General features: G+C 45.7%; 1 protein-coding gene across 1 annotated transcript in view; it reads right to left on the bottom strand.

The window, feature by feature from the left end:
• Window positions 1-25,895, bottom strand: part of LRRC69 (leucine rich repeat containing 69) — a 313,342-nt gene that overhangs the window by 62,899 nt on the left and 224,548 nt on the right. Inside the window, exon 7 of the mRNA XM_069621344.1 lies at window positions 11,032-11,211. Coding sequence (XP_069477445.1) covers window positions 11,032-11,211 — 180 coding nt within the window. The remainder of the gene's footprint in view (window positions 1-11,031; window positions 11,212-25,895) is intronic.

Here is a 25,895-nt window from a genome sequence, read left to right as displayed (position 1 = left end):
ACCATATCATGCACAATCGGAGTAAGCCAAATCCCTAAATATTTCATTTTTTGAGTGCACCACTGGAATCCAAACCCCGTCACCACAGATTTAATGCAACTTCTTGTAATAGGTAAAGCCTCTGATTTCAACCAATTAATCAAATATCCAGATGCAGTATGGAACCGATCCAAAATCGCCATCAATGAAGGTAAAGAGACTTCCAAATTTCTCAAAACCAATAGAAGGTCATCCGCGTAAAACCAAATTTTTTGCATAACTCCATGGAAGGGTACACCCTCCAAGGTCAAGTCACTCCGCAGAGCAATTGCAAGAGGCTCAATAGCCAACACAAACAATAAAGGTGAAAACGGACAACCCTGTCTTGTGCCACGCCCTAGAGTAAAAGTATCGGATAGTAAACCGTTCGTCTTAACATTGGCCGTGGGGCGAGCATACAAAAGCGAGACCCACGAGATAAACCCATCACCCAGATTCATTAACCTCATCACAGCAAACATGTATTGCCAGTCAATACGATCAAAAGCCTTCTCAGCATCCAGGGAAAACACAGCTACATCATCGTCCAGATCTCGGGCCGCAGTTATGGTCAGCAAAAGATTCCGAATATTGCTGGAGGACCTACGATTTTTTAAAAAACCCGACTGATCTGAGTGAACAAGTTTCTGAATCAAGTCCTCAACACGTAACGCAAGAACCTTGGCCAAGATTTTGTTATCGGTATTTATTAAACTTATCGGCCTGTAGCTTGAAGGTAGAGCACAATCCTTGCCCTTCTTAAGGAACACGGAGATGGTGGCATGATTAGTAGACTCTGGAAGAACCCCCACCTCTCTGGATTCAACATACATGTCCCTTAGAAGTCCCAACACCGCCTCCGGAAGAACCTTATAGAATTCAGCCGGCAGACCATCAGGACCAGGTGTTTTTCCTGAATTCAGACTCGCAATAGCAATCCTAATTTCATCAATACCGACTGGCTGACTCAAACTATTCATGTCTTCATCCGAAACTTTAGGAATATTCAAACTTTCCAAGAAGCATACACTATTACTAGTAACACTAGCCTCATTTTCATATAACTTCATGTAGAAGTCTTTAAAAATTTCATTAATCTCGCAAGGATCAAAAGTAACCACCCCATCTGTCCCTTTTATAGAATTAATGGCACCTTCTGAAATCTGTTGCCTTAATCTATAGGCCAGCCACCTGTCACATTTCTCTCCTTTCTCAAAGTAAGTGCTTTTGATCCTATATAAATCCTTCTCAGCTCTTGCGCCCAAGGCGTCATTCAGATCCCTCTTCAACTGCTTCATCTCCCTTCGCTTTGCAATATCATTCGGATCACGAATCAATTCATCCATCACCTCTGCAATACGAGCCTCAGTGTCTCTCTGCATTTTAGACATTCTATTCCTCCTACTACAGGACAAACCCAGAGCAATGCCCCTCATCGTACACTTAAATGCCTCCCAAATGACTCTTTTACTAATAACATCAGAAGAATTCTCAGTCACAAAATATTCAGCTTCCAGTCGAATCTTTTCTAAAACAGACTCATCATGCAATATAGAAGTGTTCATCTTCCATTGAAAAGTCCTGCATCGCACAAAATGCAAGGACAGGCCCAAAAAGATAGGCGCGTGGTCGGTGACAGCTATACAGCCAAGTCGGCTATCCAAAAGTTTGGCAGTCGCATCCCCAGCAGTAAAAAACATATCAATCCTAGAATAGGTGTCATGTGCACCCGAATAGAATGTGTATTCCCTGGAGTCCGGGTGGTGTAGCCTCCAACAATCCTGAAGATCAAAATCCTCAAGTAGTGTCCGAAAAGAACAAAAATGCCCATCCTTTCTCTGTACAGCAGAGCGTCCAGTACTATCCATGGAAGAATCAATCACTAAATTGAAATCCCCACCCAGAATGATATTAGCTGAACCTAGATCAAGCAGCAACTGTGACACTTCCCCAAAGAAAGTGCCACGGTCCACCGAGGGAGCATAAACATTACATAGCACATGCTGGACTCCCTGTATTTCCACCAATACAGCCACTGCCCGCCCCTCCCGATCACTAGTGGTCTTCATAATCCTGACAGGAGAACCCTTCCGCAAAAGAATAGCTACCCCCCTGGACTTAGAGGAATAGCATGAGACAGCAACCTCACCCAACCACCCTTTACTCAGGACCCCAATATCCTCCAGCAAAAGATGAGTTTCCTGCAAAAAGTAAATATCACATTGCATATCTTTTAAACTATTCATAACCTTTTGCCTTTTGAGAGGATTATTCATTCCGTTAACATTCCAGGAGGAGAACTTAAGTTGAGAGTCCCCGGCAGTAGACATTACATAAAATTCAGGCGATGTCAAAGAAATAAAGAAAATGAAAACAATAACACAAAACAAAAAAAGAAGAACAACCCCAAACCCTCTGCAACAGAAAAAGGACGCCAATGCAGAAGAAGCACCGGAGACCAAACCAACGCCCCAGCACCCCTCCCAAATCCAAGGTAGTCGTCAAATCCACTAACATTAATAATCAAAGTCATGCATAAACAATATGCATAAACATCAACCCATCAATCCCCATAAAACCCAGTAAAAGCAGTATTCTAAGTAGGTCACCAAAGAGTAGATATCAACCAAGTAAATCCCGCAACAAAAAGGGGGGGAGAAAACAAGGGGGACCTATTTAAGGAACCCATGCACCAAACAATGGACATAAAAACTGACCATGGCATTAGAAGAGAGCTCCACAACGACAGAGTCAGCAACCTGTATCAGGCCTTGACCCATCGTCAAACCCCCCAGAGCAACAACAGAGCCCAGGAGTGAGATGAGATGCGAGTTAGCTGCGGTAAAACTGCCCCCCCCCATACTATGCCACTATCCGAGCACAGCACCTTCGCGTGCAGGAAGATATTAGTAAAGGTCCAGATGAAGGCCTGATGAGTCACACCCTCGCAGATGTTACAAGTGGGTGCCTCTACGGCGTCCGTGCAAAAGAGATTCCCTTTTGTCAATGAGGCAAAGCTGATGATGCCAATGCGGCAAATGTGGGCAAAAGCAGAGGCGATGTTGGTCCAAATAAGCCCCTTGGGGAACCTTGAAATGTGTGCCGCCAACAGACACAGGCGGAAACAGGTAGGGCAAAGTGAGGGTCCGGAAGCACAGACAGGCCCCTGTAGTAGAGAGGCTGCAGCAGTACACACTATCCGCACCCCAGATGCGGAACACAGGCAAGGATAAAATGGAGCACCTTAAGCAAGCGAACGAGTGACCTGCGCCATAAGAGTATCATATCCTTGTAGAGGGAGTTAAAAGAATCCAAATGCAGTCCCATTAACACCCACGCTCACCGCCGCTCACTCCACTGAGCACCGAGGTCCGGAGTAACCAGTCAGTCCCTCCACCGTGATCCAGCTGTATTAGATCCCGTGGAGCCGACAGGAAGCCGCCTGCAATCCCGACGAGCGTCGGAGAAAGGAAAACACTGCAGCATCCGGAACCAGGAAGTAGATCCTCAGCGACGTCGGGAAAGAGACGGCACCACGGCAATCAGCTGATCGGAGCCTCGGAAGGTGCTTTACTCATAGCACGGGGAGTTCACGGCACGCGTATCCGCATCATACGAAGTGATGAAAGTTCTTTTCCAACGGAAAAAGAGCAACTGTGGCGATAGAAGCGCCATTTTAACCCATAGTAAGTGACCAAAAATAAATCAAAATAAAGATAAAACAAAGAGTTCACTTAGCCATGTTATTATCATGAAGTTTGTCCAGCCATGAAAGGGCTTCCTGGGGGTCCGAAGTGGTCTTGCTTCCTCCAGGCAAGATCAATGTTAAATTATTGAATCTGTTCAAAAAAGCCTTCACTTGAAGTGATTTTGCACGTTCTTTCACCCCTTTAAACAGTTTCCTCGCCTCCATCACCATCCTGGGATAATCTGGAAACAGATAGATTGGTTTCCCATTAAAATTGACAGACATCTTGCCCCTTGATGCCTCCAGCAAGGACTCCTTAATTCTTGCCAGAGTAAATGACACCAAAATGTGTCTAGGCTTCAGGCCAGGAAGTTTACCAACACGATAAACATTGTCAATTTCATTTTCCAAAGTGTCCACACCATAGCATTCCTTGAATATCTGTAGTATCATTGGCAACAACTTTTCACCTGTAGGATCCGAGTGCTCTGCTACACCAACTAGCCGCAAATTCCTCTCACGCAGTCTCAAATCCATCTCCAGGCGATGGTTTTTCCCCTCTTGTACATCAGCCTTCAAATTCTTGTAAGCTCTATAGCTCCCAGTAATTTCTGTTCCCATCTCAGAGGTTTTCTTTTCCAGACCAGTAACCCTTGTATCCAAATGGGAAACTTTTCCATTCAGTTCTGCCATGGTTGTCTTAACTTCAGCCACGTCTATGGCCACTTGGCGCATCAATTTGTATAGATCCTGGACACTCGGGTCATCCTCATCCATCACTGTGATTTGTTTTTGTTTTTTTGCTGTAGGATTATCAGGTTCCAAGATCTTTTTCTTGGAATTCATATCAACAATAAAGCAGCTTCAGGGAGGAGGCCAGGAGCTGAGGGCTCAAGCTGCTCTCACCTTGACCACCATTCCAGAATCCAATATCTCCCAGCCTACGACTTTCTGCTTTAGCTATATTGTCGTTTGTCCTCCTACATACATACACATCTGCAATAAAAAAATAAACAGACATATTTCCATGTAACCTGATCAGGAAATGTTAAGCGCTCCTGGTAGGCGATGAAAACCGTTCACATTATCAAATGAATAACTTATTCACAGGCCTGACATGCCGTCATGATAATAGAAAACTTTAGGCTTTGCGGTGCTAGGGAAGATTAATAACTTGCTGTGTACGAATCATTTGCTCACTTATCCAATCTCCATGCTTGCGAAGCTTGACCTCGGTAGCTGCTTGTTTTTAATGGCTGCAACCAAGACATTTGGCGGATAGTAAATCGCTTTTACTCAATGCCTAATAGTTCGGGGGAAATAGTGAACATAATTTGAACTATAGAGTGAAGTATGGTCAAATGCAGTCAGTATTTTTCTGACAATTACAGAGCACCCCATGCACAGTTTAATCTTAGAAGGAACATGTGGATGATTCAAAGAAACGTAAACCTATTTCATTGCACTTTAAACAGGACAGTGCCAAACAATGTTCAATTGGCTCCCTGGAGACTGCAGGCACGCAATGACTTACTGCCTTTCCGGCCTCACTCAGCTCATCTCCCGACTGAGATGTGTGTGCCGTGCACATGTGATGTGGGCCAGGACAACATGATAGATTGTGCGGCTAACACTGGGATGTTGCTCGGCAATAGAGTTGCTGGGGCACTCCCTGGCAGCTCAGCACTGAACACAGATCTGTCCATTCCTGATTCTGCAAATAAAAGTGTTAGTGAAAAAATACAATGCAAAACAAATCGCATTACAGTACAGTTAGGGAGAAATGGCATATGAGGAGGGACACAAAGCTTGTAGGTGTTGTTTGGACATTTACCCACCTATTGTCTCTCCATGGCCATGATAATCATATGGACATTCGCACCCAGTTCCTGCCCCTCCCCGCCCAGAGAACATCCTCCTGGGATCTCTTTGAGCTACCTTTATCAAGCCCTACCATCAAACGATGTGCTCAAAGCTCCTGCAAGTGTTCTTTCAAAGCAGTCTTCGGAGAGTTAAGAACTTAATTGGAGCTCTAAACGCGTTACTCGTGTAATAAAACTATCTTAACCAGGTCTGCCTTCAGCCACTCGATTTATAAGCACTATGTGTGTCCTTCATTGAAGTCCTGTTAAAGACAAGCACAGGCAAAGGCAACAGTTCTGTCATGTGTATAAGTATTAGGCATTTGCCAGGCACAGCTATTATATTCCCAGGTATTCTCACCATTTTGCAGATGATACAGTTGATGGCAAGTTTATGCCAGTGGAAGTATTTATTTATTTATTTTTATTTATTCACATTTTTAAAGCACGCAGCAGCCCTTAGGCATCATGGCGCTGTTACAGAAAGTCTTGCTGGTTACATAGGTTAAATTACATCGCAGTCATTGGTTGCAGTACATAGTAGAGCTTCGTAGTTACATAGTAAGCAGTGGTTACACAGTAGAGTTTACACAGGAAGGTGGTTACAAGAACATCTTTGGAAACAGACTATATGGGGACTATAAATGCATGCAGTAGGAGCGTGGGGGCTAGTTAAACGGAGTGGTCTTGAGGGATTTTGATAAGGAGGGCTCAGCTCTGAGAGCATTGGGAAGGGGGCGTTCCATAGTTTGGGTGCAATGTGTGGAAAGCCAATGCCTCCGGCATTTGCTCCTTTGACAGAAGGAACATGGAGTTGGTTGGCATGGTGACTTCTTTTAGGGCGTGTTGAGGTGTTCCTGAGTATGGTTTCTGATAGGTATGAGGGGGCAAAGAGATTGATGCATTTGTGTTTTAGGGTGAGGATCTTGAAGTTGATCCTTTCCTTTACTGGGAGCCAATGGGCATCTCGCCTGGTCTGGGAGACGTGGTCTTTTTTGGGGATGGAGAGAGCTGCGCGGAATGCGTTGTTTTGAAATGTTTGGAGTTTCTTGAGGTTTTTTGCAGAGGTGCCTGCCAAGAGGGCATTGCAATAGTCAAGTTTAGCTCCTATTGTGGCACGGGCAATGGAGAGTCTGTTTTGACTGGTGAGAAAGGGTTCAATGGCATTTATTAGTTTGGTAGTTTGTGCAGAAGCAGAGGCAATGGCGCTGACCTGGCGTGACATAGAGAGGATTGAGCCAATGTGGACTCCAAGGGTCTTTACTGAGGTGGTGACAGGTAGGTTTGTGTTATCAATGGTGAAGTGGTTGTATTTCAGGTTGAGTTTGGGCAGTATTTCCTTGGGACCTAGGAGAATGATCTTGGTTTTCTCCCCGTTAAAGCAAGGAACATTGGCAGCCATCCAGTAGATTTGAAGGGCAGCTGCATCTGAGCCAGTGTGAGGCCGGAGGACTTGAGTATCGTCGGCATAGTCCGTGTAGGCTATGCCGAGCAAGTCCAGCATGTCAAAAAGAGGTTTTGTGAATAAATTGTAGAGGGTAGGCGCAGTGCAAGAGCCCTGTGGCACCCCACAGTGGATGGTGGTGGGAGCTGCATTGGCCTGATCGGAGTAGACTTTCATAACCCTTCCTTCTAGGAAGGAGGTAATCCATGAGGTGGTTTTATTGGAGAAGTGGGCTGGGTTGGAGTTGCAAGGTCAGAATGTCATGGTCAACAAGATCAAACGCAGCGGAAAGATCTACGAGAAGCAGGAGGGCAGGTTTTCCCATGTCCATTATTTTGGTAATTTGATTTTTTAACTATAAGAGGGCGGTTTCTGTGCCGTGCCCTTTGCAGAAGACTGGTTGCCTCTTGCCTAGGATGGCATTGGCTTCAAGGTAATGCTGGATTTGATTGTGGGTGGCTTTGTCTAGGAATTTGAGGAGCAAAGGGACGGTGGTGATGGGGCGGTAGTTGTTCGGGCATGTTGGGTCTAGGGAAGGTTTCTTGATGAGAGGGCGGGCCCATGCTTCTTTTAGGATTAATGGGACAATTCCTGAGGAGAATGACGCATTGATAAATGCAGTGATAATGGGGGTAAGCGTGCCAGAACATTCTTTAATGATAGTGGGTGGGCAGATGTCCCCTTTACATGTGAATGGTTTGATGTGTTGGAGGAGGTCGGCAACTTCCTTTTCTGTTACGTCTCTGAATGAGAAGAGAGGGGTTTCAGTTAGAGGAGTATGTGGGATTGGCTGTTGCGTGCTGATCTGTTTAGGGAGTGCTTTGCGCTGTGCTTGGATTTTATCTTGGAGGAGCTTGACTTAGTTTATGAGGGCTGACTGGATGCTTGAACACCAGGCTTCATCTTTGACGATTTCGTCGGGACTGGTGGAGCGGGTGATGAGTTTTTTGAAGATTGAAAACATTTCCCTAGATTTAGAGCTGTCTGGGGAGATTCTATGGTTAAATGATTCAGATTTGGCAATGAATATAGCTTGTTTGTATGTATAGGAGATGTTTTTGAAGTCTGCTAGTGTGGATTGGTTAGGCATTGATTGCCATTTTGCTAGGGTCTGGCATTGTGATATGCGTAGGGGTGATAGTTCTTCCATAAACCAGGAGTTAGTGTGCAAGGATTTCTTTTCTTTTTTTTCTTCCAGTGGAGCTATGGATTCAATGGCTAGGGTGAGGGTGTGGGCATAAGGGTTGGCCAGAGTAGTGGGGTTGTTGACAAAAGGTGGTTTGAGCTCAGGGATGTCTAGAAAGGGATGGATGTTTGTCGCTGTGAGTTTCTTTGAACTTCTAGCTTTGGTGGATGGGGCGTGAGAAAGAACTTTGGTAATGGGACTGTTAGGGATTGTGAAATGGACACAATGGTGATCTGTCCAAGGAGGGCTGAGATATTGGTGATGGAGGAGGAGCAGTTGTGTTCTGCAATCCAGTCAATGGAGCAACCTTTACAGTGGGTGGGTTCCGTGACTCTATGGGTGAATCCAAGGTCTGTGAGCTCTTTGGCAAGTGCGGAGGCAGCTTTGTCCTTTGGGTCATGCAAGCCTAGGTTTAGATCTCCAAGTAGGATGGTTTTGGTGGAGTTCTTTAGGTTATTCCCTACGATTTGGAGGAGGTGCTTTTGGTAGTCCGGGGCTGTGCCGGGCGGTCTGTATGTGATCATAATGTTTATGGTGCAGTTGAGGGGATAGTGTTAATTTGGCCGAGAGGAGGTCAGCAGTGTTTTTCCCGGCCGGGCTGCAGAGTCTGATGGCAAGAGTCTCCTTGGAGATGAGGACAACGTCTCCTCCTTTGGAGGTTTTCCGGTCTTGTCTCAGGATGGTGTATCCTGAGGGAGGGCAAGAGAGATGGCGAGGCCAGATGCTTTCTGGAGCCATGTTTCCGAGATTGCCAGAAGATCGAGGTCATGGGAGGTGATGAGGTCATTAATCTCGAGTGCATGTGCAGGGAGGGAGCAAGCATTAATGAGGGCACATTTGAGAGCATTGTTGAATGTTGTCTTTTTGAGAGTCGGATTGGGGTTGGTTGTAGGGTCAGGGTAGTTGAGAGAGGTACCAGGATGTCCAGGAGGGGGGGTGAATTTAGTGCTGATTGATGTGAACATGAGAGGTGCATTGGTGGTGTGGGGTTGGCGAGGCGGTTCGGGTGATTGTGGTTGTTGAGCGTGATGTGGCGTGAAGGGGGGGCGAGAGCTGAGTTTGTGGTTTCTGGCATGTGTTGTGAGTGAAGTGCATGGGAGGACGTTGGGCTCTGTGCATGCTCTGAGCCTGAGGAGCCTGTCGTGTGAGAGGGTGTGGACATTTAAATTGGCAGGGTGTAGGCTCTGATAGGTGGTCTGTGTGAGGGTTGTGGTTGAGAGATGTTGTGAAGGTACTGGTGATACGTGTGTGAGCGAGGGGGGCATGTCGCTGTTGATCCAGGAAGTGGTAAGTATGACAGATAAAGAGAAGAAGAGGAGATGTGTGGTGGTGGAGGTGGATGTGTGTTGATGCGATGGAGGTGGTGCTGGCCTGTTGGTCGTGATGGCAAACATTGGTGAGGGCTTGGGGTGCATGGGGGAGTGTAAGAAGGTGTGCGAGCGGGATGGCTGGTAGAGGGTTCGGTGCCAGAGCAGTGTACAATAATTGTTGTGCATGTATGGTTATAAAAACGGGCTATATAATCATAGTAATAGTTTTGCAATTTTAGTATAAATTTGTAGCTGTGCGCGAGGACGTCTGTGTCAGTGCCCGACAAATGCATTTCCCATGCCTACACAAAAGCCAAAAAACTGTTGGCATAGCCAATCCTTGTTCTTCTGGTATGCAGCCATCATGGGGTGCAGCAATACACATGAGCAAGCCAGGCTGGTAACTCACTAAGACCTAAACATAGACATGCACAGCACTGCAATTGGTACCGCACATTTGTCTGTGACATTAGTGGAGCAGGGGGAAGCCAGCACAGAGAGGACAGCAACAGCACAGTCACATGCCAGCAGCACCACACGAGATGCAATGCCAGGACAAAAAGGCCACTGTCAAAGAGGAATGGCTGTGCTGAGTGCTGACCTATATAATATTTTGCTGAGGTGTTTGACAGGCAAGCTTAACAGTTCAGTAAAGGTTTTGTCTGCTAGTCCTTTTGTACAGGATGTACTTCACATCTTCAATTCTGAAGAAAATGAATTATCATGAATCAGATAGATGCTAGAAAGGAAGTGGGGGACAAAGACTTGGTCCATATCTATTGATAATATCCTGCATTTAGGAATTATTGTAATGATGTCAACAAAGCAGTTGATGCGATAATGGCGGTCTCACACCCCATTGGCCCACTGCATGTCCTGCTGGGGAAATCCTGTAAAGTTACTCTACGATGGGCAAACGGATGGCTGGGCTGCTTTAGGCAGACAATCTGGCCTTTATTGCCTTATGATACAAATGCTGTGCCCCATTTAAAGATTATTTGCTGGTTCGGTTATGGAAGTTCTTAACCCTGTTACATCTGATTGTACATCAGGCAAATGAATGCACATGTAGGACCCACTTATCACATACCTGGCTGAAGAACCAAGGGAGCTCACATGACCAAGCAGAGTTAGGGTGTCACCTGCAGAATTTTGGGCTGGCAGCAGCCAAACGAGTTAGAGTGGCACATTTGCTTTCTTAGAAAAGTGAGATGCCCTGGTGGGTATAGCTTTTTGATGGCCCTGTACACATCTATGCATTCATTGTCGCATACTCTTGCTCAAGATTGGAAGTTATGAGTTTTGGTTTTAGTAGGGGGTTCAAAAGGAAAGGATTAATGGAGAACAGATTCTATCACACTGATGTTTTATTTTGTGCTTTCTTCACAAGGATACATTTGTGCTCTTTTCTGGTGCTGTACATTTTTTCTCAACACAAATACCTGAAACATAAGCATCACCACGCAACTAAAGCATCTCTGGTAAGTTTACATTTAATTCTTAGTGAAAAAGTTGTTTGTTACCTTTGTTTTTGCCACAAACTTTACACACTCCAGCCACATGTTTAGAAATCCTTGTCCACATACTGCACAAACATTCTTGTGTGATAGTATGCTCCTGGCTTCAGGATACAGTTTCATTTGGCTGCGAAGGATCGAATCGGGAGATTTTATATCCTTTAGGATGAATCTAGCAGTCATCTCCTTAAATATTTTTTAAAAAGAGATCTACATTAGTGTTCACTCACACAACACGTCTGAACTGAAAATAAGAACAATATACACTGCATATCCAAACATATCTTCTTGCATTACAGTGAGTAGTATTAAGCAATGTGCAGCTCTGCACTTTATGTTCTGGGAAGCCTGTTGTGTTTTGTTTTTACACAAACGAGTGTTTTGCATAAACAGTGGGAGTATAATTTTGCATCACATGAGCATTGGAGCAAAAATGGTACAGGGCAAAAATGCATTGCTGCACTATCTATTTTCATGTGCACATTTTAGACCCCATTGCAAAGTTTTTGCATAGGCATGCATTATTGAAGTACTGAAAAAAAACAGCTGTATGCAGCATTTTGCTTAAGGGTCTATTAGGTAAAATGTTAACGTTGCTGCTAAACCTACCAAACTCTTTAGTACCCCAGAACTTTTTGATGGACTGGTATATTATTTTTCCCTATACCTCAGTGAGTGGTGTAAGAAACCCAAAGGTGTCTCACCCGCTAGTCCCCGGGGATCTGTCATCCAGGTGGCCAGAACACGGCCATCGCTATTGGATCCAGTTCCTGGGGGTGGACCAGCACGGGAGGATCACCTGGATGGTGGGTCTTCGGGGAGTGGAGGTGGGACACCGAAGGGTGAGACGTGGTATCTCCTTTCCTATAATACCTTCTCCCCATCCTACCAGGTAGGATACTTGGAAGCTCAACCCCCCAACCCACTTTTCCGACACACTTTCTCACGGACAGTTTATCATGATCATTGTGAGCAACAACGGACTAACACCAGAGCTGTATACCTGACATGTCTCAACACCTTAGGCAAGATCAGGCAATTACTAATCATTACACACACCTGACTCCCATCACACTTCCCCACACGGATAAAAGGCAGAGCACAAAAGCACACTCTGAGGATGAGCACACGAGAATGCAGAAGTTCCAAGTTGGCAATTTAACACAAGGAGAAAGGCAGCGAGACCGGAGAGGAATGCAAGGAGGGAAGAACCCGTGACCTCCAGAAACCGCTATTTTCATGAGCCTTGGAAAGTGAGAAGCCTAAGACAATGAACTGAAGCTGAGCAGACCTATGCTGTGCATCAAAGGTATGCGGGGCGCTCCCGTGTCGATAAGCCAGGCCGGGCTGAGCGGTTGCCGCTGTGGTACTGTCCTTGGCTCCTGCAAGAAAGCAGCGCCAGTAAAAGCAGCACAGCCAGTGAGTCAGGGAAACAGATAGGAAATCACCCTATGTTTGAACCAATGTTGCAAGCGGCAACATTGTATGAAGAATTCCACAAAGAACTGTGTATGAAGCGCATGTGATAAGAGGTGCAAAGAATTGGAAACTAAAAGGAGTGAATGAACTGTTGAAAGTTAAATCAGATACCGTATACAGAGTGGTCCAGCACTAAAGGGGTGCTCATTTGAAGGTCTCTGTGGAGTATCCCATTGAAGGGGAACTGAGTGGTCCCAAAAAGAACTTTGAATCGAAGTGGTCCTGCATGGGGACGAACCAAAAACTGTGAACAATCGAAAGTCTTTGATACATATAAAAATGAATTACAATTGGTCCGAACCTGGCTGAGGGAGAGCAGTTGAATGTGAAGAGGTATCTGAGCCCGACTGAGGGGGGTCTCGGTTGAACCGTGAGTCACCCAAGAAGGAACACTTTTGGAAATAATACAAGGAAAAGGGATCTGAGCCCAGCTGAGGGGAATCCAGTGAGAAACATCAAGATCGTTTAGGTGCAAGAAAGGAACTTTCTATGTTTTTGTTTTGTATATCAGGCCCTCTGAAACAAGAGACTTTGATGAAACAAGAGACTTGAGCACTGAAGGTCCTGATTCTTTAACTGCCATTATATCGTCGCACTGCAGCCGCCAGAGTGTGTGCTTTTCTCAGAGTGAGCCGCCTTACCCCGTGCTGAAAACGTGGGGAAGGGAGGCCAACGGCCTAAGTATCCTTATTATCATTTTTGAACACTTATTTCTTTTCATGAATTGCACCCCACACTATTTGTAACTAGTAGTAAGGATTGGCAATAGTTTTGTTCAGTATAGGCCCTTTTGACAAGACTCCGCTAGGACTGCATTCTTTATTATTTGATGGTTGTAGCGGTGTCCCATTTTAGATTTAGGTTTAGATAGGCGTTTATCACCCCTCTTTGAAGGTTCAATAAACACCCTTGAACTGTGGTCACTTGTGTCTGTCTTACTTTGATACCATGCCTTTCTTACATATGGTGTCAGATTGGGATGTGATTCAACTGATAAAAATTGAAGACCCATGCTGATAATTGTCGTACCACCAGAAGGGGACAATAGAATAGTTGAACTCCTTGACTCTGACCGTGTATCCACTCTAAAAGAGATTTTACTTTCTCAATTAAGTATCCCGACTGGTCAACAAGATCTGTTCTTCAAAACACAGGTACTCTTAGATACCCTCCCACTCTCTCATTATAGTATACAGCAGTGGGATCGAATAATAATGAAAGTTCGACCAGCCCTTACCTTTATTAGGCCTAGTGCCTTAAAGCCCCTGCTCCAGGACCCTTTTCTTTCGGTACCCAACTACTATCCGCTGCAGGACCATCAGGCCTAGAGGCCGTCCTAGGAAAACCCGTCCCTTCGGCAGAGTCAGACTCGGAAGAATCAGACAACTTCAAAACTTTATCCGAAGGATTCGAGACCTGTTTTTTTCCGATTCAGAAAAAACACTGATGGAACTCTTACTCCCTCAGAATAAATGGCCAACCTAACAGCGATTATAGGCCGCTACCTGGGCTATCAGATGCAGGCCAAAGCTAGAATCCAAGCAAACCTAGCAAAACTGGTTGCATTGCAAGCTAGGCCCTATTGCCCAAGGAATACTTCAACCATACTTAGAAGGTGAAGATCTTGGGAACTCCGTCTTGAATTTGGAAAGGTTAGCTGACCAACTAGGATGGGAAGAGAACCTAAAGAGATGCTATTTGGGCCCTCTATTGAAAGGTGAACTGCAAACTGCCTACCAACTATTCAATCTTGCCCAGGGAGCCACCTTTGTATCCATCAAAGAAAGGCTCTTAAAAAGAATGGGGCAAACTTGTAATTTCTATCGGCAAAAATTGAGGACCATTAGGTTAAATCCGGGAGAAACTCCACTGGAAATGGCTGAACGTATCAAAAACACTGTAGCCCTTTGGATCAATAACAAATCCTTAGAGGAGTTAATAGAAATGATCACACTAGAACAGTTCACCAATTCCTTGCCCCCTTTTTTGCAAAAGGCTGTCTTGCAATTAAGTCGACCTACCCTAGCCATGGCCATTGAAACTGCACAAAACCAATCGGATACGGCCAAACACTTCCACTCGGTACATCGAGGTGAGGAACGTAAAGATTACAAACACCCCCACCGACCCCAAACCCAAGGGATAGACAAACAAAGAGGGTCATATAGAATCAAGGAATGTATAACAAAAGAGAGACTAGAACCCAAGAGGTCGGACCTTAAAACCAAACACTAGAGTAGGAGGGAAGAACCTAAAGGAAGCAGACCACCCTCTCTTATCTGAGGGTGGAAGAAAGGCAAGATGTTAGGGACCAGTGTGGCTTCAAAAGTCCCTGATACATGCAATGTGTAGGTCGTGAGGTGGGCTGTTGAGGGGACATGCATTGGCACATCGCATGGTGCACTCATGCTTATCTAGTGCTGCCTCAGCTGCAGGTTATGGGATGTTGGGACATGCCACACAGATGTACTGTGACTACTGGTGTGGTGACCTGCCATTTGCTGGCGACAGTGGCATGGAGGTCTGTAAGGGTGTGGGGTGTTGGGATGGGAAGAGGGAGTGTTGAGGGGGGGTTGGAAGGTGCAAGGCAAAAGCAATGGCTCACCCAGTTGCAGGCCCAGTATGTGTATTGGTGGTTTGTGGTCGGTCTGGCAGGGACGTGAAAGGCCCATGCCATTGGTTGGGAGGGTGGGCATATGTGGGTGCAGGTGAGGGCTGGCATTGTCGTGTTATGGTGGCAGTGGTGGCACGGCAGGCACGCATGCGGTAAACAGTGGCAGGGTTAATTGTGTCTGCGTTGGGGGACATGCTTGTTCACTTGGCAGTACAGGGTGCTTGTGCAGTGTTCCTCAGGGATTTTAGGCACAGGTCATTGTGATGTGGCCTGGGTGTATGGCCATAACAATGCCCTGGGTGTTGATTCAGGTGTGTGTGAGTGTGCTTTTAGGGTTTGATTTGGGGTACGGGGACTGTGCAATTGCCATTTCAGTGCAGTTTTGGTACGGTAGTGAGTGCAGGGTGGGCGAGGGGGCGGGTGTTGTTCATATTGGGGCTTCATGTACTCGCCGGCCTCGATGGGTGTCCCGGCTCCGGCCCCTGCAGCGCCCACTCCTTCAATGGCCTCCATGTGCAGCACACTGCTGCACTTCTCCTCCCAGGGCATGAGGCGCATTGGGGAGAAGGCTCCACCACCAGTGCCCATGCATCGTCTGCGGTGTGCAGCCAGTAGGTTCCGGACCCGCAGGCAGAGGTCGTCCAACCACTTGTGGCAATCTTTCACTGTGCGTGGGGTCGTCTGCACTGCTGACACCTTGTGTGCTGCCTCCTCCCAGATCTCCTTTTCCTCTGCTAGGTTCTGCAGCGCTGGTCCGTGGAAAACAACTCCCCAGCATGCTGGTCTATAGTCTCTGCCAGCATGTGCAGCTCCGCCTTTGAGAAGCACGGCTTGCGCTGCCCGGTCTCAGAGATGCGTGATGCCATGCTCAAGTTTTGATTTCAGCAGTCAGGAGGGGTGGAGGTCTACTGGATCCTGCAGATTGCAATGGATTGTTTTAATGATGGCCGCCGGCCTGTTTCCTGTTCCGACGATCACTTTATTTCAGGTTGCTGTATTTCCGGTGCCGCTGCATCCGGCATCATCATCCCAGAACCTGGGGGCCCAGCACCCAGGGTGACGGTGCGGCTGGATTTTGCCGTTTTTCACTGTGTTTTTTCGTGATGCCGGTCTCACCATTTCCGGCATGCCAGAATGCACACGGCCGACAACCTGTGATCATCTGTTGTTTCTGGCATCACGGAAAGAACGATTTTTTACTGCCACATTCGGAATGAGACCCATTGTGAGAAATTGAAGAACTTTTAAAACCATCTCTTGGAAAGAGATCCCAGTAGTTGGGATAAATGCTACTGCTCTGCACCCTATTTTTGTTCTGTTTTTCTAAGTGGTAGGGCCAGAGAGTGCCTAGGGTTTGGACCAAGGACCATTTCTTTTGGACATTTGCCAAACACCATTACTTTTAGTTTGTTAGGCAGGGAATGACCCTCATAGTTGTAGGGCTAGATAGGCATTTTTCTTATTATTTAAATAAGCACCCATGAACGTTTCACATCTTACTCCAACTTCTTGTTCTGATTCACCACATATGGTGTCAGAGTGGGATATAGGCCAGCTGAACCCCTCCTATTCACAAAGTTGACAGAAAAGGCCAAAGCCCCTACTCTGGCAACCCCACAGTCCATCAGATTTGATGGGTATATTACAGAGAAAGTTTCTATCCTGCCAAATGAAAGACGCATAATAGCGATCGGTCTGAATCTTTCCCCTACCCCGGGACCCTAAATCAGACTAGCAGCTAAGTCCAGACTTGCCTGGCGACATGCATTAGAGATTGCAGCTGGCGTTATAAATCTCGACCATAGGGGGGAGGTGAAAGTGATCCTCCATAACCATGGGACTACAGCCTACATGATTAAAGAGGGGGAAGCCGTAGCACAAGGGATAATTGAAAAAACCCTCACCCCAGTACCCCAAGAGGTAGGCACCTTAGCAGAAACAGAAAGGGTCACTGGGATTAGTAGAAGCTGACCTTGTAAGTGAGGAAACGGGCAGAAGGGAGGACGAGGGCATTGCCCCATTAACCGATCTTGCCTTCGCCCAAAGGAATGACCCAGCTCTAACAGAGGCCTTTGGCAGGGTAATGTGATGAATTAGCCATGATTCCCCCAGGAAACCTGGCCTGGGACCCTTTTCATGTGGCCAGGGAAAGGCAGACGCTTCCTGATCCTGACACTGGGGGTGGTGTTCTGCAGGAGGATCACATGGGTGGGGCAGGTCAGAAGGAAGGGGAGACCCCCTTGTTCAACCTTTCCCGAAACCCTACCCTTCTAATGGCTTGTTATAACACAGAAGAATTAAGGAAAACTGACTTTCACATCAGGGACTTCATGTCCCTTAATTCACTAAGTACTGGGACGAGGAAGAGGGCCAAAAAGGTACAATTTTGTTGGAGTGATCAGATCAGTAATTCAAATGACCCACACCTGAGGGAGACACAGAGGCTTAAAAAGTCCCCTCAGGTGCAGGCCATAGAGAAGCAACAGAAGAAGCAAGAGTAGCAGAGAAAGCAAACACCAGAAGCAGCCTGGTACTTGCTTGCAGCCCAAAAAGAAGCTGGGAGAGAGAGAAGACTCCTGCATGTGACTTTCAAATTATGAAGTGCAGATGCTGCACAGTGGGAAGCGAAGGGAAGGGAAGCTTTCATGCCCAGGAGGCCGTATCAGGTGGCTGGTGTGCACCAGAGGGCCTTGAGGCTTTCTCTGGTGGCTGGCGTGCACCAGAGGGTCTCCAGAGCGACAGGGCTTCCTGTTGCAGGTGACGTTGGTGAAGGCGGACACCAAGAAGCAGTTTGCCGGGTCGCGAGGAGCCACAGAATAAGAGGTCCTCTAAGCAGCAAAGGGACAGGAGGCGCACGTCTTACACAGTGAGTTCACATGCTGGTAGTGACCCGGAGCACTCCGTACCCATTTGCGTATCCCAGGCAGGCATTCTGTTGATGAGCGTCCTCATTCTAGGCACAGTTGCTGGACCACATGGTCCACCCATTACAGGTCACGCAACTAAAACAACTGACTGGTTTCTCCTTCACCCGCACGTTGCCACTGTTTCAGCTTTACAGTGATATTTAGTTCAGTCTCATTTCACATCCTCTTAATGCTTTACCTTTTCTTGTTGGCCAATATGCAAAGGGTGCCCTTTCCCATATTCTTGTGGCTCTTGCCAATACTTATTTCTCTTGAGACACATAAGTTTGCCAACACGGGTAGTATAGCTAAGTGGCAAAGCGCTCATCTTGGAAGCAAGACGACGCAGAGCAACACAGGTTTGAATCCCAGGTCCGCCCTTAGAAACCTCTTTGGTATTAAGCGTGTTATAATAAAATATATATAATTATAATTAATCACATGCGCACTTTCCCATGTTCTTGTGGCTCTTGCCAATACTTGTTTCTCTTGAAACAAACACTTCTGTAGAATAGTTCATATGACTCTGGCCAATGCTTATTCTTTCAAAACACACCGTTCCTTCATATAGCTCTGGCCAATGTTTGTCAGGCTCAAAGTTCACAGTTTCTGAATATTCATACGTTTCTACACAAAACTGCTTTCATTCAGATCAGTATTCAAACTGTTTACTTTCATACAGATTGGTATTCAAAAAGTGCTGGCTTCTATGTGAAATGTCATTTGCATTTGTCTTTACTTTGCTTCAGCTTTCTACTTTAATATTGTTGTACACAGGCCGCCTCAAATATTCCCCAGCGTTCCTTTCCCATTTCACGGGACTCACTGGTCTTTCCTGGCACCTTTGTCTTCTCTTGCGGTAAAACGTAGCATCCACTACGGTACAGTCCAGTTTGCTTTCGCTTCCTTCGGCTCCGTCTGGCTTCCGCGGTCACCACTTCTCCCAGCGTCTCGGATCAGAGCTCCGGTAATCCTCATCCGTATTGCATGCTCCTGCAAATGCCGCAGAGCTTCTTCTCTGCTCTCTGCGTCCCCGCAGCCTGCTTCTTTCTTGCTGCGGCTTTCGTCAGTGAGCCTCCTTGCTCCACCACACCGGCACTCGCTCTTCCCTCTACACGGCTTCCCAGGGAGACTTGGCCTGGTCGCATCCACAGCCATAGCCGACACTGATCTCTCTCGTCTTCCTGAATTGCAGGTATTTAAACCCCCCGCCAAGATGATTGGTTCTCTGACTACTAGACTGCACAGTGTTGATTCTAGAGTCTTTTTGTCTCTTGTTGTTGCTTCTTCCTCGTCCCAGTACTAAACTGGTGTGTGTATGAATTAATGTCAATGGGGAAATAAGGGATCTGATCTACAGTAGCCCACAAAGGTCTGTGGGATTGAGGGGACATTTTGAGAGGAAAAAGGGGGATACCATGTCTCATCTAAGGGTACCTCATCTCCTCCCACCAAGTCTCCTCCACCCAGGTGATCCTCCTCGCATATCCACCCCTAGGGTCAGGATCCGATAGCGACGGCCTTTCCCAGGCTACCTGAGGGGAGGATATATTGGGGAAGAAGTGAGGATTTCTTCAGATTCCTCACAGAAGTACATTTTGAATACCAAACAATTGGAAAGCAGCAAACGCAAAACTCACGTGTGAGTGAAAGCGGTCCCAGATGCAATTTTGAATACCCAGCCATTGAGCAGAAGCAAAAGTCTTGTATAACCAAACCAAATGATTATAACTTTAGACGTGTAAGTATATGGAAAGCCCAACTACCCGATGGGGCAATATTGTTGAAAGATGATTCACGCAAGAATTGCCCAAGCCAAAAGCTACTGAATTCAAGACAAATACAATACAACCGATATTGCCAACAACAGAAGGTGACAAACAAAACCTGTTGCCCATACTTTTGTACAACACAGGGTAAATGTTGGTGTAAACTTACATTGCCAAAGCCAAGAGAGAGGCAAAATAAGACCCTATGCTTGTCAATATGGTTACCGCTGCAGTGGGGAAACAAGAGTGACAAAAAGAGGCTGCCCTTCTGGGAAAGATATTCAGAAGGAGAGGAGCATTAAATATTCAAGAGCACAAATGTGAACCTTGTTTTCTCTAATGAGTTCTTAAAAGTTTTTGAAGCTGCAGATTGTTGAATACTGCGAAGCTGTTGTGAACCTCTTGTCAGTTGACCTTAACCACAAAAGCACTTGTTGTGAAACGCTGTTCGGATAGGGGTGTATACCCGGATGGCAAACCTTTGGAGGTAGTAGGCCTAGCATGGGAGTAAACCAGGTAGAAGTCAAACAAGTGCTACAAAGTAGTCTTGACAGAGACAATTTATGTGCTTGTGCTGCTGAAGAAAGGAGCCGCCAAGAAGTTGTGTTTTTTTAAACTTATTAACTGTGGCAAATCATCCTGACCAAGACAATTGTTGCTGATATTGATGAACTGCGACGTTTTTCTTTATCTGAAGAAGCTAAATTATATAAGGAAGAAGAAGAAGAGTATTCCCTTATTTTCTTTCTTTGAACTGTGAAGCAGAATTCTGCTTAAAATCTGGGGAAGGGAAATTCCCCAGGTTATAAGAAGAGACTGTTGATACAAATTCTATTGTTTTGAACTGCCATGCATTTCCATATTTATTTATTGTATGTATCAGTGTGAGGGACAGATATCCTTTATTAGAGTGGAACCTTTAGTTTATTTTAAGCATGGAAATCTTCGTCAGGGTAGGGCTAGGGAGGCATTCATCCAACCTTCTAATTTAATAAAATGGCATTTGTTGAGAAAACTTCACAAAGTTGTGCACCTCACATTTCTGACCCCTTACAGTAACCTCGGAAGAACAAGGATGTAGTTAAGCCGGTCCCTTCTTCTTTATAAAGAAAGGGTTACTTTATTGAGGGGCTGTTGGGAAAGATGGACTTAACCGAACACAATTGGTAATCACCAAAGTCATTGGAGGATGGTGTTGGAGCTGGCCCATTCCCATCTAATGGCTGCCCATCAGAGAATAGGCAAAACCCAAAGCCAGGTAAAACCCTGTATCTACTGGCCCAGAGTGTTCGCAGATGTGAAGAACTATGTATCTACCTTCAGGATTGGTCAAAAGATTCCAGTCACTCCAGTTCCCCAGGCAGTGTTACAACCTCTTCCCATCATCAAAGTACCCTTTTCCCGCACAGTGATGGACATAGTTGGCCCGCTAGAAACATTAAGTTGGGAAATAAATTTGTACCCGTGATTGTTGACTATGCTAATCGGTATCCAGAAGCATTTCACCTTAGGAATAATATGAGTCAACAAATCCTGAAACATATACTTCCCCTCCTTTCACAGGTCGGATTTCCAAAGGAAATCCTCATGGATCAAGGTACCACTTCTATGTATAAAAGTATGCAGGCGGCAAAAGAAATATTGCACATTAAAACTCTACGTACCTCTGTGTATCACCCACAGACAGATGGCTTTATGGAAAGGTTAAACCAAACCTTAAAAAGAACACTCTGCAAGCTGGTAGAAGCCTCAGGCGTCTCTAGGGTATTCCCCTTTTGAGTTATTATACGGGCAAGAACCTCGAGATGTACTAGATATGCTAAAAGACACCTGGGAAGAGAAAGAAGAGTCCATCCTTCCCATTTCACAGACAGCCCAGAAGCTGTAATCCCATATGGATGCTGTTAGGGAAATCGTAAAACATCAGTTAGGTATGGCCCACGTATGTCAAAAGACCCTACAGGATAGTCAAGCAGTACTCTGATCTTTCTCTGTTGGGGAATCTGTCTTAGTTCTCCTTCCCACTGCAGAGAACAAAATGATCTATGGTCTCTATAAAATTCTCGAGAAGAAAGGGCCCTTGAATTATGTAGTGGGCCAACCAGTTCAACTTCTGAAGACCCAAATATATCATGTAAATTTGTTAAAGGAGTGAAAAGTCGACCCAATAACTACTGTTACCACGGCCACCCTCCTTACTGACCAAGACATAGAACACCAGGTTGTCCCTAACCATCTACCAGTCTCCCAACAAGAACACCTTCATGATTTACTAAACCAGCTCCCAGAGGTCTTCTCTGAACAACCAGGCAGAGTGCCAAATCTTTTTCATTATATACACACACCAGCTGGACAATCAGTAAATTGAAAACTTTATCGGATCCCAGAGGTAAGGAGAAACATGATCGAAAGAGAGCGGCATGAAATGCTCAAGGCCAACATCATTCAGCCCTCAGAGTGCCGTGGTCTTCCCCCATCATTTTAGTGGCCAAACCGGACAAGACTTGGAGGTTCTGTATAGATTTCAGGAAATTAAACTCCCTTTCTACGTTCAATAATTATCCCATACCACAATTCGATGAGCTCATTGGGAAGTTAGGGTCATTCAAATATATATCCACTCTTGATTTAACCAAAGGATACCAGCAGGTACTCCTAAACCCCACTGATAGGGAAAAGACTGCCTTTTCGACCCTGGAAGGGCTTTTTCAATTTCCTCAGCTTTGGTTTACATGGTGCTCCTGCAACATTCCAGAGATTAATGGATAATATTTTTAGACCATACTCTAGCTTTTCTGGAGCCTACCTGGATGGCATTATCATACACAGTAAGACCTGGCCAGAACACATGCACCACCTCTATATGATCGCACAAGCCCTCAGTAGAGCAGGTTCAACGGCACACCCAAAGAAATAACATCTGTGCCCGGCAGCTGCAAAGTATCTGGGCTACGTCGTGGGAAAGTGACTGATTAAACATCAGGCTGAAAAAGTCAAAACGGTACAACAAATACCTGTACCTAGAACCAACCGAGACCTTCAAGCTTTTCTAGGATTGACAGGCTATAACCGGCATTTTATGCCTAATTATTCTACATTGGTGCCAATCTTACAGACAAGGTGAAGAACGATCACCCACCAAAACATGTCTGGGGAAAAGAAGATCAATGAAGCTTTGATGGTTTAAAACAAATATTATGCCAAGAACCTGTCTTGAACATTTTTCATTTCAATCGTGAATTCATCCTACAGACCGATTCCTCTAAGGTCGGGTTGGGAGCTGCATTGTCACAAGAGCAAGACGGTATAGAACACCTTGTCTTGTATAGATGGAGTGGATGGAACAGATGGAACGGATGGAACAGATGGAGCGGATGGAACAGATGGAGCGGATGGAGCGGATGGACTAGATGGAACAAGTGGAGTTGGGTGGAGCACATGGAGCGTATCGAATGAATAGGAAGGATGGAACGGATAGAACACATTAAACAGATGAGAAGGACGAAATGGGTCTACGGAATGGTTGAAGTAGATCAAGTGGCCAAGGGTCGAGTGGATGGAATGGATAGAAGGACTATTAGATTAAATAGATGTAACAGACGAAATGGATGAACAGACGAAGTGGAATGAACAGACAGAGTAAATAGAATGGATAGAATAGATGGCACAGATGGAGTACTCCATCTCAAGCACTTTACTGATAACCACCATATCACATTACCACGCTTACTCTCTCCTACACACCACCACTCACTCAACTAGAACACAGCGATTCTATGACACATTCGTTCACTGTTCTCATACTAACATCCACCACATGCTCCTCATCATCCTAATTAAACACAGCTAGCACACACCATTAGCTTATGCGTCTCGTCAGGCCTAACTCAGCCAGAAATCAATCTGGGTGTCCATCCTCCAGAATTGAACACATACAACTGACCGCCCCACCACCACACCTACCGCTAAGAAGCAGCTATCATGCAACTGCCACACTGGCTGCACACATATCCGGTGCACCCACGCACCCTAACTCTCTCTCTCTCTACTGACTTGAACTACGGTTCCCGAGGGCGTTCAACCTACCCGCGCTTTGAGATCATTACTGTGTAGTACGGGCTTGTACCAAAGGTGAAATTGCACTGACACATGCAGTCTTAATTGCATGTAGTGTTCCCCAAGGGCACTGCATGTGATTCTGCCTAACAAAGTGCATGAGCTGCCGAGCAGGGCAAAGCAAGGGTAGAAAACGCTCTGAGAAGGGCAAACAGCTGTATCCAAGGCTGGGAAACCCTAAAAAGTTACAAGAGACAGGAAAACCAGAACAGGCAGACGTCCAACTGACACCCTGCTAAAGCAGGCGTAATTAAGGACCACAGGAATTTCGAAAGGGCTGGAAATATAAAGCACATACAACAAGAATGGGACCAGAGGATCAGGAGGGTTAATGTGCCCAAACAAGAGAAAGGAGCATTTTTCAACACCAAGAGACCTTTTTACTATGTAAAGAAGAGAATGGGGCGGAACTGTATTAAGACTTAAGACAGGCTATGCAAAGCATGCAAAGAGGCTGGAAGACCACATTGTGAGAAATTGAAGAACTTTTAAAACCACCTCTTGGAAAGAGATCCCAGTAGTTGGCCCAAGCAAAACCCAAGGATAAAGGCTAAAGCTCTGGTGCCTATTTTTGTTCTGTTTTTCTATGTCGTAGACCAAGATAGTACACAGAGATTGGTGGACTAAGGACTATTTCTTTTGGACATTTGCCGAGCACCATTAGTTTTAGTTTGTTAAGCAGGGAGTTTCCCTCATAGTGGTAGGGCTAGATAGGTGTTTTTCTTCTTCTGTCCTACAATATAATAAAAGGACAGATGTATGTTTGTCCCTGTATGTTTGTCCGACGCAGTACCTTTGCCTGTTATCACCGCTAGAGGGAGCTGTTGCCTTTGGGTATATAGAGACAATGCCAATTCACATAGCTTTGCCTGTTGTCACCGAGAGAAGGAGTTGTAGGCTTAGGATATACAGTGGTCCTACTGTGTAAATCAAAACCTGAACTTTGTAAACTACTTATTTAAATTAAAACCTTTTAACATGTCACAGGCCAAAACACGTGTCTGGGGTTCCTGATGGTACTTTTGTTCAGAGGAGATTTGCCTAACATTTCGGTGCTGGACTGCTCTTATGGGTGGGACAAAGACTGATAGGCAAATGGGTATTTCTCCTCTGTGCCGTGAGCTAAAACGTGGTTGTAGACCCTCCTGAGTGGAAGAAATTCCATAGAACAGGGTATCTGACCCATGCTCATTCTCAGTAGAGGGGCTCCCACAATCCTTTGTAACTTGGGGTTTCACCTTAAATAACCCAGGGTAATCCAGACGTGGACCCCTTGCTCACTGTGTCTTAGAGAGGCTCAGCTTTACCTCACAGATGAGGCCCGACTAGGTCGAAACAAATGTCTGGAGTTGCTGATGCTACTCTTGTTCTGTGGAGATTTGCCTAGCATTTCGGTGCTGGACTGCCCTTGTGGGTGGGACAAAGAATAATATGGAAATTGATATTTCTCCTCTGTGAAGGGTGCAGTGAGCTAAAACGTGGTTGTAGAACCTCCTCAGGGGAAGAAATTCCATAGAACAGGGTATTTGACCCATGTTCATTCTCAGTAGAGGGGCTCCCACACTCCTTTGAAACATGTCACATCTTAGCCTGACTCCTTCTTATGCTTCACCACACCCCCCTCACCATCAGTGCAGCCAATCAGTTCATTCTTTGGCCTAGTCCCTCCTTACAGTCTTGCATATCTCACATGAACCAGAGAATAAATATATTGTAACACTGTATTTGAATGGCATTGGTTTACATTACATTCTTTCCCTTGTAAATAAAAAAACGAAACACATTCAGTATAATCATTATACAATGTGGAGTGTACTGTTGGCTGCAGGGTTGTTAGGAGGTGTTGGTGGTATTCTGTCTGATACTAAAATGCCTCTTGAAAGGTGTGGAGTGAATTTTCTCTTTTAAGTGGTCAGCTCAGGGCAGAATTTGCTTTATGATGAGTGCACTCAAAGCTGAGCAAATCCTTTCAAGTGATAAGTGGTA

This window comes from Ambystoma mexicanum, chromosome 5q (assembly GCF_040938575.1).
Source record: "Ambystoma mexicanum isolate Mex_15411 chromosome 5q, UKY_AmexF1_1, whole genome shotgun sequence".
NCBI lineage: Eukaryota > Metazoa > Chordata > Amphibia > Caudata > Ambystomatidae > Ambystoma > Ambystoma mexicanum.
This window is presented reverse-complemented; position numbering and strand designations above follow the sequence as displayed.